General features: G+C 44.4%; 2 protein-coding genes across 3 annotated transcripts in view; one reads left to right on the forward strand and one right to left on the reverse strand.

Annotated features, from left to right (window-relative positions):
* tbl3 (transducin beta like 3) overlaps nt 1–8,635 on the reverse strand; it is a 32,090-nt gene extending 23,455 nt beyond the window's left edge. Inside the window, 11 exon segments of the mRNA XM_064986939.1 lie at nt 1,641–1,782; nt 2,548–2,771; nt 3,093–3,189; nt 3,305–3,380; nt 4,538–4,708; nt 5,174–5,258; nt 7,213–7,354; nt 7,905–7,952; nt 8,050–8,145; nt 8,284–8,335; nt 8,446–8,635. Of these exon segments, the coding sequence (XP_064843011.1) occupies nt 1,641–1,782; nt 2,548–2,771; nt 3,093–3,189; nt 3,305–3,380; nt 4,538–4,708; nt 5,174–5,258; nt 7,213–7,354; nt 7,905–7,952; nt 8,050–8,145; nt 8,284–8,335; nt 8,446–8,477 (1,165 nt within the window). The 5' untranslated portion in view covers nt 8,478–8,635.
* A 297-nt stretch (nt 8,636–8,932) lies between these two features.
* LOC135553758 (RING finger protein 151-like) lies at nt 8,933–14,606 on the forward strand. 2 transcript variants are annotated; one of them, XM_064985699.1, is made up of 4 exons: nt 8,933–9,216; nt 9,967–10,136; nt 11,998–12,100; nt 13,766–14,606. In XM_064985699.1, exons 1-4 carry the CDS (start codon nt 9,214–9,216, stop codon nt 14,222–14,224), a joined length of 735 nt encoding a protein of 244 aa, XP_064841771.1. In that variant the 5' UTR covers nt 8,933–9,213; the 3' UTR covers nt 14,225–14,606. The 2 variants fall into 2 exon arrangements, with proteins under 2 accessions (XP_064841771.1, XP_064841772.1); XM_064985700.1 differs by having other exon boundaries at nt 12,004–12,100.
* Nucleotides 14,607–14,999: the final 393 nt, after the last annotated feature.

Consider the following 14,999-nt stretch of genomic DNA (forward strand, 5'->3'; position numbering starts at 1 on the left):
TGGAGATATTCTACAGACCGGCTGCAGGGTGTAGATATTCTACAGACCCGCTGCAGGGTGGAGATATTCTACAGACCCACTGCAGGGTGGAGATATTCTACAGACCGGCTGCAGGGTGGAGATATTCTACAGACCCGCTGCAGGGTGTAGATATTCTACAGACCCACTGCAGGGTGTAGATATTCTACAGACCCACTGCAGGGTGGAGATATTCTACAGACCCGCTGCAGGGTGGAGATATTCTACAGACCCACTGCAGGGTGGAGATATTCTACAGACCCACTGCAGGGTGTAGATATTCTACAGACCGGCTGCAGGGTGGAGATATTCTACAGACCCACTGCAGGGTGTAGATATTCTACAGACCCGCTGCAGGGTGGAGATATTCTACAGACCCACTGCAGGGTGTAGATATTCTACAGACCCACTGCAGGGTGGAGATATTCTACAGACCCGCTGCAGGGTGGAGATATTCTACAGACCCACTGCAGGGTGGAGATATTCTACAGACCCACTGCAGGGTGTAGATATTCTACAGACCGGCTGCAGGGTGGAGATATTCTACAGACCCACTGCAGGGTGTAGATATTCTACAGACCCGCTGCAGGGTGGAGATATTCTACAGACCGGCTGCAGGGTGGAGATATTCTACAGACCCACTGCAGGGTGGAGATATTCTACAGACCGGCTGCAGGGTGTAGATATTCTACAGACCCGCTGCAGGGTGTAGATATTCTACAGACCCACTGCAGGGTGGAGATATTCTACAGACCCACTGCAGGGTGGAGATATTCTACAGACCCACTGCAGGGTGTAGATATTCTACAGACCCACTGCAGGGTGTAGATATTCTACAGACCGGCTGCAGGGTGGAGATATTCTACAGACCCACTGCAGGGTGGAGATATTCTACAGACCCGCTGCAGGGTGGAGATATTCTACAGACCCACTGCAGGGTGGAGATATTCTACAGACCCACTGCAGGGTGGAGATATTCTACAGACCCGCTGCAGGGTGGAGATATTCTACAGACCCCCTGCAGGGTGGAGATATTCTACAGACCCACTGCAGGGTGGAGATATTCTACAGACCCGCTGCAGGGTGTAGATATTCTACAGACCCGCTGCAGGGTGGAGATATTCTACAGACCCACTGCAGGGTGGAGATATTCTACAGACCCACTGCAGGGTGGAGATATTCTACAGACCGGCTGCAGGGTGGAGATATTCTACAGACCCGCTTCAGGGTGGAGATATTCTACAGACCCGCTGCAGGGTGGAGATATTCTACAGACCCACTGCAGGGTGGAGATATTCTACAGCTGCATTGCAAGGTGCCGTTTGGGGGTCAGTGTTTCACACTTCCTCCTGCTGATCAATCTTCAGAACTTCTATTCAGTGATGGACTAGATCATTTGGGTGAAATATTAACTATATGTTGTTGGCATTAATGTTACAACTGGGCTAAAGGGAGCTGCCAGATTCAAAAGAAAAGAACCAGACACTTATTCTGAGAACGTTTATTCTCCGTTTCTAACCTTTTAAAAATGTGAATTAGGTTTCCATTCCATCTTCCTACCTGGTGACCACCCCATACAGACAAGCAGGGAGGTGCTGCCCTCTGTTGGTCAGAGGACTCACCTGTGTGTCCGTAGAGGATCTTACAGCTGCTGGTGGCCAGGTCAAACACCTTGAGCTGGGAGCTGTTGGTCGCCACGACTATGTGAGTGTCATCCTTGCCCAGAAACTTCACATCCAGGACCTCATCGTTGAAGCCAACAAACTGGAGGTGGAGAGAGAACATTAGAGAATAACACCAGCAACACAAAATCAAGGCTCTTGATCAAAATAAACAATTGGTAATAAACGGTGAAACCATCTGAATAATAAGAACAATCCTAACGTCTCCCCCCCCCACCCCTCCTGTTGCTGTGTGGTGAAGGAGGGCAGCTGGTAGAGACCTTGTTATCAGTGACCCTCCTGTTGCTGTGTGGTGAAGGAGGGCAGCTGGTAGAGACCTTGTTATCAGTGACCCCCTGTTGCTGTGTGGTGAAGGAGGGCAGCTGGTAGAGACCTTGTTATCAGTGACCCTCCTGTTGCTGTGTGGTGAAGGAGGGCAGCTGGTAGAGACCTCGTTATCAGTGACCCCCCTGTTGCTGTGTGGTGAAGGAGGGCAGCTGGTAGAGACCTTGTTATCAGTGACCCTCCTGTTGCTGTGTGGTGAAGGAGGGCAGCTGGTAGAGACCTTGTTATCAGTGACCCCCTGTTGCTGTGTGGTGAAGGAGGGCAGCTGGTAGAGACCTTGTTATCAGTGACCCTCCTGTTGCTGTGTGGTGAAGGAGGGCAGCTGGTAGATACCTTGTTATCAGTGACCCTCCTGTTGCTGTGTGGTGAAGGAGGGCAGCTGGTAGAGACCTTGTTATCAGTGACCCCCCTGTTGCTGTGTGGTGAAGGAGGGCAGCTGGTAGAGACCTTGTTATCAGTGACCCACCTGTTGCTGTGTGGTGAAGGAGGGCAGCTGGTAGAGACCTTGTTATCAGTGACCCACCTGTTGCTGTGTGGTGAAGGAGGGCAGCTGGTAGAGCAGAATGTTATGTTCTGCTGTGACTGTGGCCAGCCTGAGGGAGGAGGGCAGGGGGAGGCAGTAGGTGAGGCTCCGGGGGTCTCCATACTCCTCTCCCCCCTCTTCGGAGCCCCCCGTGGAGGGAGCGGAGGGGAGCGTCTGGGCAAACACACAGCGGGCCGAGCTGGCATCCCACACCCTCAGCACACCTGGAGAGAGAGAATCCCTTTAGTGAGGGTCTTTGATTGGGCTTGCTCCCTGTGTTGTTTTGGCTAACTATAAAATGATGATCATCTCTGATTGGCTGCTAAAACTATACACTAGTTTCGTTCAGTATTATCTAGCTATATTGGTGGGCAGTGGGCCGACTCCTCCACATACATCCACCATCTAGCCTGGGGATTGGTGGAGTAAGAGAAGACACTGATCTGAGTCAGCTTCGCATTTTCCCCCACTAATGGTTAGGGAAGCTGATCCTAGATCTGTACCTAGGGGCAACTTCACCCAGGAGCGGGCCGGTAAGCATATACCTTTGCTGCCTGCTGTGATGAAGTGGATCTCTTTAGTTTTCACCCCGATCTCAGAGAAATCTTCGTCCTCAGGGAGCAGCACAACACTCTCCACAGCCTGGCGAGGGAAGCAACACATTTCATGCAATTAGGCTGATGATACACCAATCAACTTTTAGTTGCAAAAGCCATTCTAAAACAACTCTGGAAGAAGGTAGAGTATGAGAGTTTACCTCATAGACGGGCACTGTCCTCCTGGCAGTCCTGCTCTTTAGATCCCACACTGTGCAGATCTTATCCCTGCCAGAGCTGCAATCAAACAACCATCAAACATTCAGCTTGCTCGCAATGAACTGATCAGCTGTGATGAGTTCTAAAGGGGCGGCAGGGTAGCCTAGTGGTTAGAGCGTTGGACTAGTAACCGAAAGGTTGCAAGTTCGAATCCCCGAGTTGACAAGGTACAAATCTGTCGTTCTGACCCTGAACAGGCAGTTAACCCACTGTTCCTAGGCCATCATTGAAAATACAAATTTGTTCTTAACTGACTTGCCTAGTAAAATAAAGGTAAAAAATAAAAATAAAAAGCTATGTTTTTAACCTGTGGTCTGCGGGGGTACCGCAAAATAAATGTTCAAAAATAAAATCTGCGACTCCACGAATGGTGGTCCTCAAGAGCTTTGATGGTGATTTGATGGTCCCCGGAATGGAAAAGGTTTGGAACCACTGGTCTAGAGTAGTTCTAAACACTAAATTGATGCATTAATTGAATATCTTGGACAATACTACACCAATAGCTCACCGTGTTGTTTTGGCTATGATAGGTAGTTACTAGGTATAGCCTGGTACCAGATCTGTAAGTGCCGTTTTGCCAAATGGCATCAGTGGTTTCTTTCAGCACAATTTTTCAGAAATTAAAACACAAACAGATCTGAGACCAGGCTAGGGTATGATAGGTGTCAGAAGGCAGGTTTCCATTGACCCAGGTTTATTCAACAATAGCAATGTCGCAAAAAATATATATTATTGCGACATGTATAATGGAAAGGGCAGATGAGACATTTTCTTAAGATGAACCAAAAAAAAATATCAGTTTGACTGGGATAGATTTTTCTTTATTGCAACAAATTATGGAAACTGTGTTTTTTAAATAAATGAAGATTGCCGAATAATTCCGAAGGTACTTTTTTGGTTTGACGCCATTACATCCAGTTGTTTTTAAATTGACACAAGATAGTTAAATGGAAACGCACCCTAGCAGGCAATCGTAGCATCTATTTTCTATGTAAACTTTCTAAATGTCAACAACAAAAAGGTGAATGGAAACCTACCCAGAGTGGTAGGAGCTGTCAGCTCAGCTGTCCTACAGTAATAGCAGGTTTAGATCTAGGTCTGCTCTACTGTAAAACTCTTTCTAACAACTGTTGATGTAAAAAGAGATGGAAACCGTTGACTGATTGTTACAGTACCTGACCATGGAGGCTCCATCGGGAGTGAAGGCCAGGGAGGTGACAGGGCTGTAGTGGCTCTGCAGCACGCACAGACACTGGCTGGAGCGCAGGTCCCACATCCTGATGCCACAGTCTGACGCTGAGGAGAAGAGCTGCAGTAGACTTATGTCTGGGTGGAACTCCACCAGGCTGCAAAGCAGGAGGAGGACAACGTGAGTGTTTCAGACCAGTGCAGTCGGACTGCGCTTCATCACTGATCTACAAACCACATTGCATCCATAAGAACTACTCATTATAGAATTAAGAATAACAATTATGTGGCTTGCCTTGATTAAACAGATCCCCTCAAACATGCTGAATCATAATATCAAATATTAATTTCCACACGTCAAACTAGCAACTAGATTTAAGTCATGTCTTGTTGTCAATGTATCAACTTATCGAAGGCACCTACATCTACAAGGGTTTGATTCTAGATCTCATTTATAAACCATGAGATAAATTGACCCGCGCAAGTAGTCATAAAGCGTCTCAGAGTAGGAGTGCTGATCTAGGATCAGGTCCCCCCCTATTCATGTGATCTTATTCATGATCTGAAATGCTAAACTGATCCTAGATCAGCAGTTCAGAGTAAAGAGGTGGTCAGTAACTTACTGTACGACCCCAGAGGAGCCCTTCAGGTTGTGCGTACAGTACTGCTTCACCACGTCCCACAGCTTTATGGTGCCATCACAGCCTCCTACACACCAACAAGATGACAGACTCATATTACAGACAGGAAGTACAAGGTAAAATCTCAGAGTACCCATTTAAAGTGGGAGCATTTGATTGAGTGCACTCAATGTTGTTACGTTATAGTCTTATTCTAAAAATGACCAAATAAAACATCAACAATCTACACACATTAACCTATATTGACAAAGCGAAAAGGGTTTAGAATGGCTTGCTAATATTTACATAAGTACTCAGACCATTTGCAATGAGACTCAAAATTGCACGTAGGTGCATCCTGTTTCCATTGATCATCCTTGAGATATTTCTACAACTTGGAGTCCACCTGTGGTAAATTCAATTGATTGGACATGATTTGGAAAGGCACACACCTGTCAACATAAGGTCCAACTGTTGACAGTGCATGTCAGAGCAAAAACCAAGCCATGAGGTCGAAGGAATTGTCCATAGAGCTCCAAGACAGGTTTGTGTCGAGGCACAGCTCTGGGGAAGGGTACCAATATATTTCTGCAGCATTGAAGGTCCTCAATAACACAGTGGCCTCAATCATTCTTACATGGAAGAAGTTTGAAACCACCAAGACTCTTCCAAGAGCTGGCCGCCCAGCCAAACTGAGCAATCGGGGGAGAAGGACCTTGGTCAGGGAGGTGACCAAGAACCCAGTGATCACTCTGACAGAGCTCCAGAGTTCCTCTGTGGAGATGAGAGAACCTTCCAGAAGGGCAACCATCTCTGCAGCACTCCACCAATCAGGCCATTATTGTCATGTCCAAACGGAAGCCACTCGTCAGTAAAAGGCACACAACAGCCCGCTTGGAGTTTGCCAAAAGGCACCTAAAGGACTCTGACCATGAGAAACAAGATTCTCTGGTCTGATGAAACAAGGGTCAACTCTTTGGCCTGAATGCCAAGCGTCAACACTGGAGGAAACCTGGCACCATCCCTACGGTGAAACATGGTGGTGGCAGCATCATGCTGTGGGGATGTTTTTCAGTGGCAGGGACTGGGAGACTAGTCAGGCAAGATGAACGGAGCAAAGTACAGAGAGATCCTTGATGAAAACCTGCTCCAGAGTGCTCAGGACCTCAGACTGGGGCAAAGGTTCACCTTCCAACAGGACAACGACCCTTAGTGCACAGCCAAGACAACACAATGTCTGAATGTCCTTGAGAGGCCCAACCAGAGCCCAGACTTGAAACCGATATAACATCTCTGAAGAGACCTGAAAATAGCTGTGCAGCAAAGCTCCCCACCCAACCTGACCGAGCTTGAGAGGATCTGCAGAGAACAATGGGAGAAACTCCCCAAATACCGGTGTGCAACACTTTGTCATTATGTGGTATTGTGTATAGATTGAGGAATAAAAACAATTTAATCAATTTAAGGATAAGGCTGTATCGTAAAAAGTCAAGGGGTCTGAATACTTTCCGAAGGCACTGTCTACTTAGGTTTGTCATTTTTCTGCTGTTGGGAAGAGAATGACGTCATACAGGACAATGTTGGTAGGACAAGGCTGTGTATGTTTGTTCACATGGAAGTCAGTGATTTATGTTTACTGTAGGTTTGAGGCAATACAAATGTGATGTGACAAAATGAAAGGGCATTTAGTGGACTAAAATGGCCCACTGTTTTACTTATTTTGACAATAATTAGACTACAACGTTATTCAAATGGTAAAATGTAACTAAGACAATTATATTTTAGTCAAAATGACTAAGACTAAAATACTCTAAAAGATTGCCAAAATGAACACTGTTACTAGATATAGCCTGGTACCAGATCTGTAAGTGCTTTCTTGCCAATTGGCATCAGTGGTTTCTTTCAGCACGATTATTCTGAAATTAAAACAATATACATCATCTGCATAGACCAGGCTAGGGTTTGATGGGTGTGGGACAGATCTGGGACGAGGCAAGGGTATGATGGGTGTGGGAAGTTATCCTGCCCGTCGATCCGCTCACCTGTGGCCAGGAGCGTGGCGGTGGGGTCAAAGGTCATGCTGGCAATGGGCACATTGTGGATGGCCCTCCAGGAGCGTGTGCACTGGGCCTGCTTCCAGTCCCATTGCTTCAGCAGCAGAGCCTTGCTGGCTGTTACCAGGATCTGGGGAGGGAAGGAGGAATGGATGGGGTGAGGGGGGAGGAAAGGGGAATAAAGGTGTCCCCATGCTTCCCAGCTGAAACAGTTTGGTAGAGTTTGTGCATATATTATGACAACATTTTTGTGACGTTTTTGTTCGTTCTGCTCTTCGGTAGTCTTTTTTTGGGGCTGTTCGGGAACACAACATTTTTTCTGGAGGCAAGCTGAAGTTCGGAGGTGAAGTCTTCAGCCCTTCGTTGATGATCAGTCAAGAGTAGGGATTCTTCAAGAAAGTCTAGTCATTCAAGGAGTGACGACTTGTTTTCATGAAAAAGGCGACAGCCGAACTGAAGCACGCTGATGCCTTAAGGTAGTCAAACTAAGTACTGAGTGTGACACTAAGGCTGTGTTTTCACGGGCAGCACAATTCTGATATTTTTTAGAGTAAATTGGTTTCTTGACCAATCTGATCAGATCTTTTTCGACCAATTGGGCAAAAGATCAGAACTGGGCTGCCTGTGTAAATGCAGCCGTAGGTCTGGAACAGCCCATCATATTATGTCAAATGTTTTACCTCATCATCAAGGCTGAGGGCGAATGATGTAATGTCCTCCTGATCATCCTGCAATTACAACAGTGATGGAAATGAGAATCTGTACAGACATTAAATTAATGTCTGAACTAGCTGCACACGAGTGTTGAGAGAGAGACAGTCTCACCTGTTGAATACTGTGAACAATCTTCCCTGTAACGATTTGCAAGACGTTGACACGTGTGCCACACGTACAAAATATGAATTTCTCATCTTTACTGATCTGTAACGTAGGAAAACACATTGAAATACCATAACATATCTGTCAACGGTATAGCTAGATAATTATAGCTACAGTAACGTTAGTTGGCTAGCTAACTGTTTTACAGATCGAGGTAACTATCAGTGATAAATAACTTACCTGTACTTTTCCTCCTTTGTAGAATGGTTCGATAGTGCTGGAAACAGCATAGCTACATGAAGAAGAAAAAAACAACGGTAATTTAGCAAGAAGATAGCTAAGATTTGCCCGGCGTTAGCTATCTAGCTAGCTGGCTATCCACGTGAAGTGCGTTCGACTTACTTGGTCTTGAACTGGAGATTGCTTTTTGCCATCTTGCTTTGGAAGACGTGAGTAAACCCCCACAATTTGCAGTTTAAGGACAGCTGAACTGATTTAGATCACTTGTTGTTAGAATTCATTAGCTTCGATCAACAAAATCCCCACATGTGTTGTTCAAGAGGTGGCTTTCGGTCTCTCACATTGTACGTCATATGACAGCGAGCGTGGAAAAAAACGCACGACAGGGTGATTGGCTAGAATGCACAGCCGAACGTTTTGGGCTTCTTTGCAGTAAGAAGTTCCCAGAGGAAAAAAACTCGATACATGTTAAACCATTTTATATTCTATGTGTTTTCTGCACCATACACAGAAAGATAAAATTATACTGAATATAAATGTATACATAGGGTGCATTTCATTGATGTAATACAAATAAAATGATGAACAAACTGCCAAATGTCCCACACCTGTAACCGTTGACAATACAATCGAGAAGAGATGATAGAGAGTAAACACCTATTGAAAACGACAAAAAGTTATTATTCACAGCTAGGGGACTGACGAATGGTGCTAGAACAGGAGGGAAACGACACGGTCTATTACAATTTAGCCCAGTTCCGTGCTTTATATAATTTAGAGGTTTTTGAATATGTCAGTGCGCATGGTCACTCCTTTATGCTACGACAGGAATGTTCATCTGTGTGTGTGTTCTCTGAGTTGCCTCCATGAGTGTGTATGATACGTTAATAGACAACAGGAATGGATACTTGCTGAACAGAGGTGATTGTTATGGTGAGTAAATAACTTAATAACTATATTTGTAACTTGAGCAATCAAAGGTTTAGTATGTTATTGACAATAGGTGTAAATTATTTATCAAATATTTTCTGTTATAATATAAAATGTTTGTATTATTTCATGGCTATGTTGTTTTACTATTCGTTTTGATGTATAACTCTTTACAAAGATTGAACGGCATTTGTCAAACTGTGATGTTTGCGGGGCAGACATTCCATTTTCCTTATGTTTAAAAACAGAGCCACTACCAAAATATACTTGTGCTCTGAAAGCCACTACCAAAATATACTTGTGCTCTGAAAGCCACTACCAAAATATACTTGTGCTCTGAAAGCCACTACCAAAATATACTTGTGCTCTGAAAGCCACTACCAAAATATACTTGTGCTCTGAAAGCCACTACAGAAAAGATTGCAAGGGGTGGGGGTTAAAAACACACCTCTTTTTTTAATCAGTCATGACAAGCTGAACATTTAAAACGTTCTTAATTATTTCATGTCATTCCTAGTTATGAGAATAAACAGAACTGTTTTTTTTTAGTCACATGGTCTGTCTCATATTATGACGTTCCAGAAGAAGTCTATTGTCACTGCTCATGGGTGACACTGGATTGTTGACATTATTATGGGCTGGTGGTGGCCCTTTCTTTAGGCTAAATATTCATTATTACAAAAAGAGAAGAAGAACCTATCAATATAAAGTATAAATAAAGTAAAGACACTTTTCTGTAACTGTTGTGTTCAGGCCGACCCGGACATGTCTTCGCAGAGTGGGGGTCATGATGTGGAGCTGTTCGTAGAGACCCCAGACTATGACCTGATCTGCACCATTTGCCAGGGGGTCCTCAGGTGCCCAGTAAGAGCTGCATGCCACCACATCTTCTGCAAGAAATGCATTTTACAATGGCTGAAGAGGTACTGCCTGTGCCTCATCACAAGCAAACATTATTGCGTCCACAGATCATGGTTGGATGAAGAGACAGTTTCCCAGACAGTTTCTCCATTGAAATAGCTTCATAGTCCCACTGTCCCAAAATGTCTCAAATTCACATTGTCGTAGTATAGGCCTATAATAATAGTTATTAGTATATTTGTTATTATAGTAAGAAATACAATGGGGCAAAAAAGTATTTAGTCAGCCACCAATTGTGCAAGTTCTCCCACTTAAAAAGATGAGAGAGGCCTGTAATTTTCATCATAGGTACACTTCAACTATGACAGACAAATGAGGGGAAAAAATCCCGAAAATCACATTGTAGGATTTTTAATTTATTTATTTGCAAATTATGGTGGAAAATACATATTTGGTCACCTACAAACAAGCAAGATTTCTGGCTCTCACAGACCTTTAACTTCTTCTTTAAGAGGCTCCTCTGTCCTCCACTCATTACATGTATTAATGGCACCTGTTTGAACTTGTTATCAGTATAAAAGACACCTGTCCACAACCACTATGGCCAAGACCAAAGAGCTGTCAAAGGACACCAGAAACAAAATTGTAGACCTGCACCAGGCTGGGAAGACTGAATCTGCAATAGGTAAGCAGCTTGGTTTGAAGAAATCAACTGTGGGAGCAATTATTAGGAAATGGAAGACATACAAGACCACTGATAATCTTCCTCGATCTGGGACTCCACGCAAGATCTCACCCCGTGGGGTCAAAATGATCACAAGAACGGTGAGCAAAAATCCCAGAACCACACGGGGATACCTAGTGAATGACCTGCAGAGAGCTGGGACCAAAGTAACAAAGCCTACCATCAGTAACACACTACGCCGCCAGGGACTCAAATCTTGCAGTGCCAGACGTGTCCTCCTGCTTAAGCCAGTACATGTCCAGGCCCGTCTGAAGTTTGCTAGAGAGCATTTGGATGATCCAGAAGAAGATTGGGAGAATGTCATATGGTCAGATGAAACCAAAATATAACTTTTTGATAAAAACTCAACTAGTCGTGTTTGGAGGACAAAGAATGCTGAGTTGCATCCAAAGAACACCATACCTACTGTGAAGCATGGGGATGGAAACATCATGCTTTGGGGCTGTTTTTCTGCAAAGGGACCAGGACGACTGATCCGTGTAAAGGAAAGAATGAATGGGGCCATGTATCGTGACATTTTGAGTGAAAACCTCCTTCCATCAGCAAGGGCATTGAATATGAAATGTGGCTGGGTCTTTCAGCATGACAATGATCCCAAACACACCGCCCGGGCAACGAAGGAGTGGCTTCATAAGAAGCATTTCAAGGTCCTGGAGTGGCCTAGCCAGTCTCCAGATCTCAACCCCATAGAAAATCTTTGGAGGGAGTTGAAAATCTGTGTTGCCCAGCAACAGCCCCAAAACATCACTGCTCTAGAGGAGATCTGCATGGAGGAATGGGCCAAAATACCAGCAACAGTGTGTGAAAACCTTGTGAAGACTTACAGAAAACATTTGACCTCTGTCATTGCCAACAAAGGGTATTCAACAAAGTATTGAGATAAACTTTTGTTATTGACCAAATACTTATTTTCCACCATAATTTGCAAATAAATTCATAAAAAATCCTACAATGTGATTTTCTGGATTTTTTTTTCTTCTAATTTTGTCTGTCATAGTTGAAGTGTACCTATGATGAAAATTACAGGCCTCTCTCATCTTTTGTAGTGGGAGAACTTGCACAATTGGTGGCTGACAAAATAATTTTTTGCCCCACTGTAGTTTATTATTCTACTGTAGCCTAAATTTAAACCGATGATGACAATTTGTGAGTGAAGATGATTCATTATTGTTCTTGAGGTGCAGACAGCAGACCTGCCCCTGCTGCAGAAAGCCTGTCAACCAGAGCTTGATATTTGTGATGTTCAAGCTAAGCAAAGTGATCGGTCGCCTAAAGATCAAGGTAAGTAAATGTTTTGTTAGAGAAAAAACACACACTTGGAGCAACCTAATCTCTTGCAGCAAACTTCTGCTTACTTGCCCCATGGGTGTGTTCATGCTTAATCTCATAGAGCCAGATGCATGTGCCTCTGAATATTGCATATACTCCGACAGTCGGGCACACAAGATTAGCACATGCTAACTTGGTAAGTAAGTATTAATGGATCATCAGATACTCTTGTTTAAAGCTGGCATTAAATATTTAACAAACGCTTTGTTAAATAAAAAGTTACTGAAAAGTCACCAGATTACTCTTTGACCAAATTGAGATCAGGAGCATCCTGTTTCCATTGATCATCCTTGAGATGTTTCTACAAAGTGATTGGATTCCACCTGTGGTAAATTCAATTGATTGGACATGATTTGGGAAGGCACACACCTGTCTATATAAGTTCCCACAGTTGACAGTGCATGTCAGAGCAAAAACCAAGCCATGAGGTTGAAGGAATTGTCCATAGAGCGCCAAGACAGGATTGTGTCGAGGCACAGATCTGGGGAAGGGTACCAAAAACTTTCTGCAGCATTGAAGGTTCCCAAGAACACAGTGGCCTAGATCATTCTTAAATGGAAGAAGTTTGGAACCCCCTAGACTCTTTCTAGAGCTGCCCCCCCCAGCCAAACTGAGCAATCAGGGGAGAAGTTCAGGGAGGTGACCAAGAACCCGATGGTCACTCTGACAGAGTTCTAGAGTTCCTCTGTGGAGATGGGCAAGCCTTCCAGAAGGACAACCATCTCTGCAGCACTCCACCAATCATACCTTTATGATAGTGGCCAGACAGAAGCCACTCCTCAGAAAAGGGCACATGATACCCCGCTTGGAGTTTGCTCAAATGCACCTGAAGGTAATGAGAAACAAGATCCCATGGTCTGATTAAACGAAGATGGAACTCTTTGGCCTGAATGCCAAGTTTCATATCTGGAGGTAACCTGGCACCATCCCTATGGTGAAGCATGGTGGTGGCAGCATCATGCTGTGGTTATGTTTTTCAGCGGCAGGGACTAGGAGACTAGTCAGGAAAGATGAACGGAGCAAAGTGCAGAGATACCTGATGAAAACCTATTCCAGAGCGCTCAGGACCTCAGAGTGGGGAGCAGGTTCACCTTCCATCAGGATAACGACCCTAAGCACACAGCCAAGAAAACATAGAAGTGGCTTTGGGACAAGTCTCTGAATGTCCTTGAGTGGCCCAGCTAGAGCCCGGACTTGAACCCGATCAAAGATCTCTGGAGAGACCTGAAAATAGCTGTGCAGTGATGCTCCCCATCCAACCTGACAGAGCTTGAAAGGATCTGCAGAGAAGAATGGGAGAAACTCCCCAAATACAGAGTGTGCCAAGCTTGCAGTGTCCTACCCAAGAAGACTTGATGCTGTAATCGCTACCAAAGGTGCTTCAACTAAGTAAAGGGTCTGAATACTTATGTAGATGTGATATTTATTTATTTATTTTTATTATAAATTTGCATTGTCATTATGGGGTATTGTGTGTAGCTTGATGGGGGGTACAATTTAATCAATTTAGAGTAAGGCTGTAATGTAACAAAATGTGGAAAATGCCAAGGGGTCTGAATACTTTCCGAATGCACTGTACTCCTTACCCTTTGACCTCTGCCCCATCTTTTCCCCCAGTGTAAAAACAAGATCCGTGGCTGCCCGCATACCTTAGCCCTGTCAGAGCAGTACTGCCACAGCATGAGCTGCCTGTTCGAGCTCATTCCCTGCCCCTACCAGGGCTGCCGTGCCCAGCTCCTCCGCAGGGACCTGGATGCCCACGCCAGGCACTGTGAGCACTGGAGCCAACCCTGCCACATGGGCTGTGGCACCGTGCTGTCCCACCGCACCCAGGCCAAGCACAACTGCTACATGCAGCTGAGGCATGAGTACGAGGCCAGGCAGAGGAACCACCGGGCCATCGCAGCAGCCCTCCAAAAGAAGATGAGGAGGATGCAGAGCACCATGGCCAACATGAAGAGGCAGATCGGCCTGATCTGTGAGAGCCTGGAGGTCATGGATGAACTGGAGGAGGTGGAAGAGGAGGACCTGGGTGAAACCAGTGGGAGTTTCAGTAGCAGTAACAGCAGCTCCTGAGTCCTGATGCAATGTATTTATAAAAATGACTCCCACACACAATTATCTCTGAAACTTGAACTGTTTAGGACTATGCAGATGTTATTTTGTTCCTAGCACCAAGTATGAAAGACCTGTGGAAATTGAATTTTCAGGGATGGACTGCTTCAAATAGCACATTTAGTCATAATTGCTTTGAGGGTGTGTTGATATTGAAACTTCATATTTAATTTGAAAATGTAGAAAGTTAGAACAATGTTGTACTGTGTCCTTTAACATTTTGATTTGTAAAGGATGATATATTTTACAAATAAAGTCAGCAACCTTTAACCTGTGTGATTTGTTGTGTTATATCATTATGTATATGCACATTCTACATGTGACAATAAAAACAAATCTTTCATCTGTTTGCATGAAATGTTACTTCCAGAAGGTCCAATGTTGGCCCTTTCTGGCTATAATAAACCACTGCAACTATTTATATATTCCATATGGAACAAAACTCACCAACCACAGCAACATGCAATTCTATAATAAGACATAATACAACTCCGATTTTTGTATGCATAGAAATCAGTATATTTCAAAATATTTAATAGAATCCAGAAGTTTTATCATACAGATTACAGGGTGTAGAAAATATCGCGAGATTTGCCCTCATATAAATACAAACGGAACCAGACTCGGGCCTTCTTCCTGTTATACAGAACACGTAAGTAACATGTTGAACAATTCTTTATTCAATGAAATCCACAAGCATCTCTGTGATCTCATTACAGACTTCACTGTTTGATGG

The sequence above is a fragment of the Oncorhynchus masou genome, chromosome 14, assembly GCF_036934945.1.
Source record: "Oncorhynchus masou masou isolate Uvic2021 chromosome 14, UVic_Omas_1.1, whole genome shotgun sequence".
NCBI classification, from domain to species: Eukaryota; Metazoa; Chordata; class Actinopteri; order Salmoniformes; family Salmonidae; genus Oncorhynchus; species Oncorhynchus masou.

Excerpts from the sequence above, each read along its gene's own strand:
- LOC135553758 (XM_064985699.1), top strand. Across the intron at positions 10,137-11,997 it reads ATTTTACAATGGCTGAAGAG|GTGCAGACAGCAGACCTGCC; the intron begins GTACTGCCTGTG and ends ATTGTTCTTGAG. Across the intron at positions 12,101-13,765 it reads TCGGTCGCCTAAAGATCAAG|TGTAAAAACAAGATCCGTGG; the intron begins GTAAGTAAATGT and ends CTTTTCCCCCAG.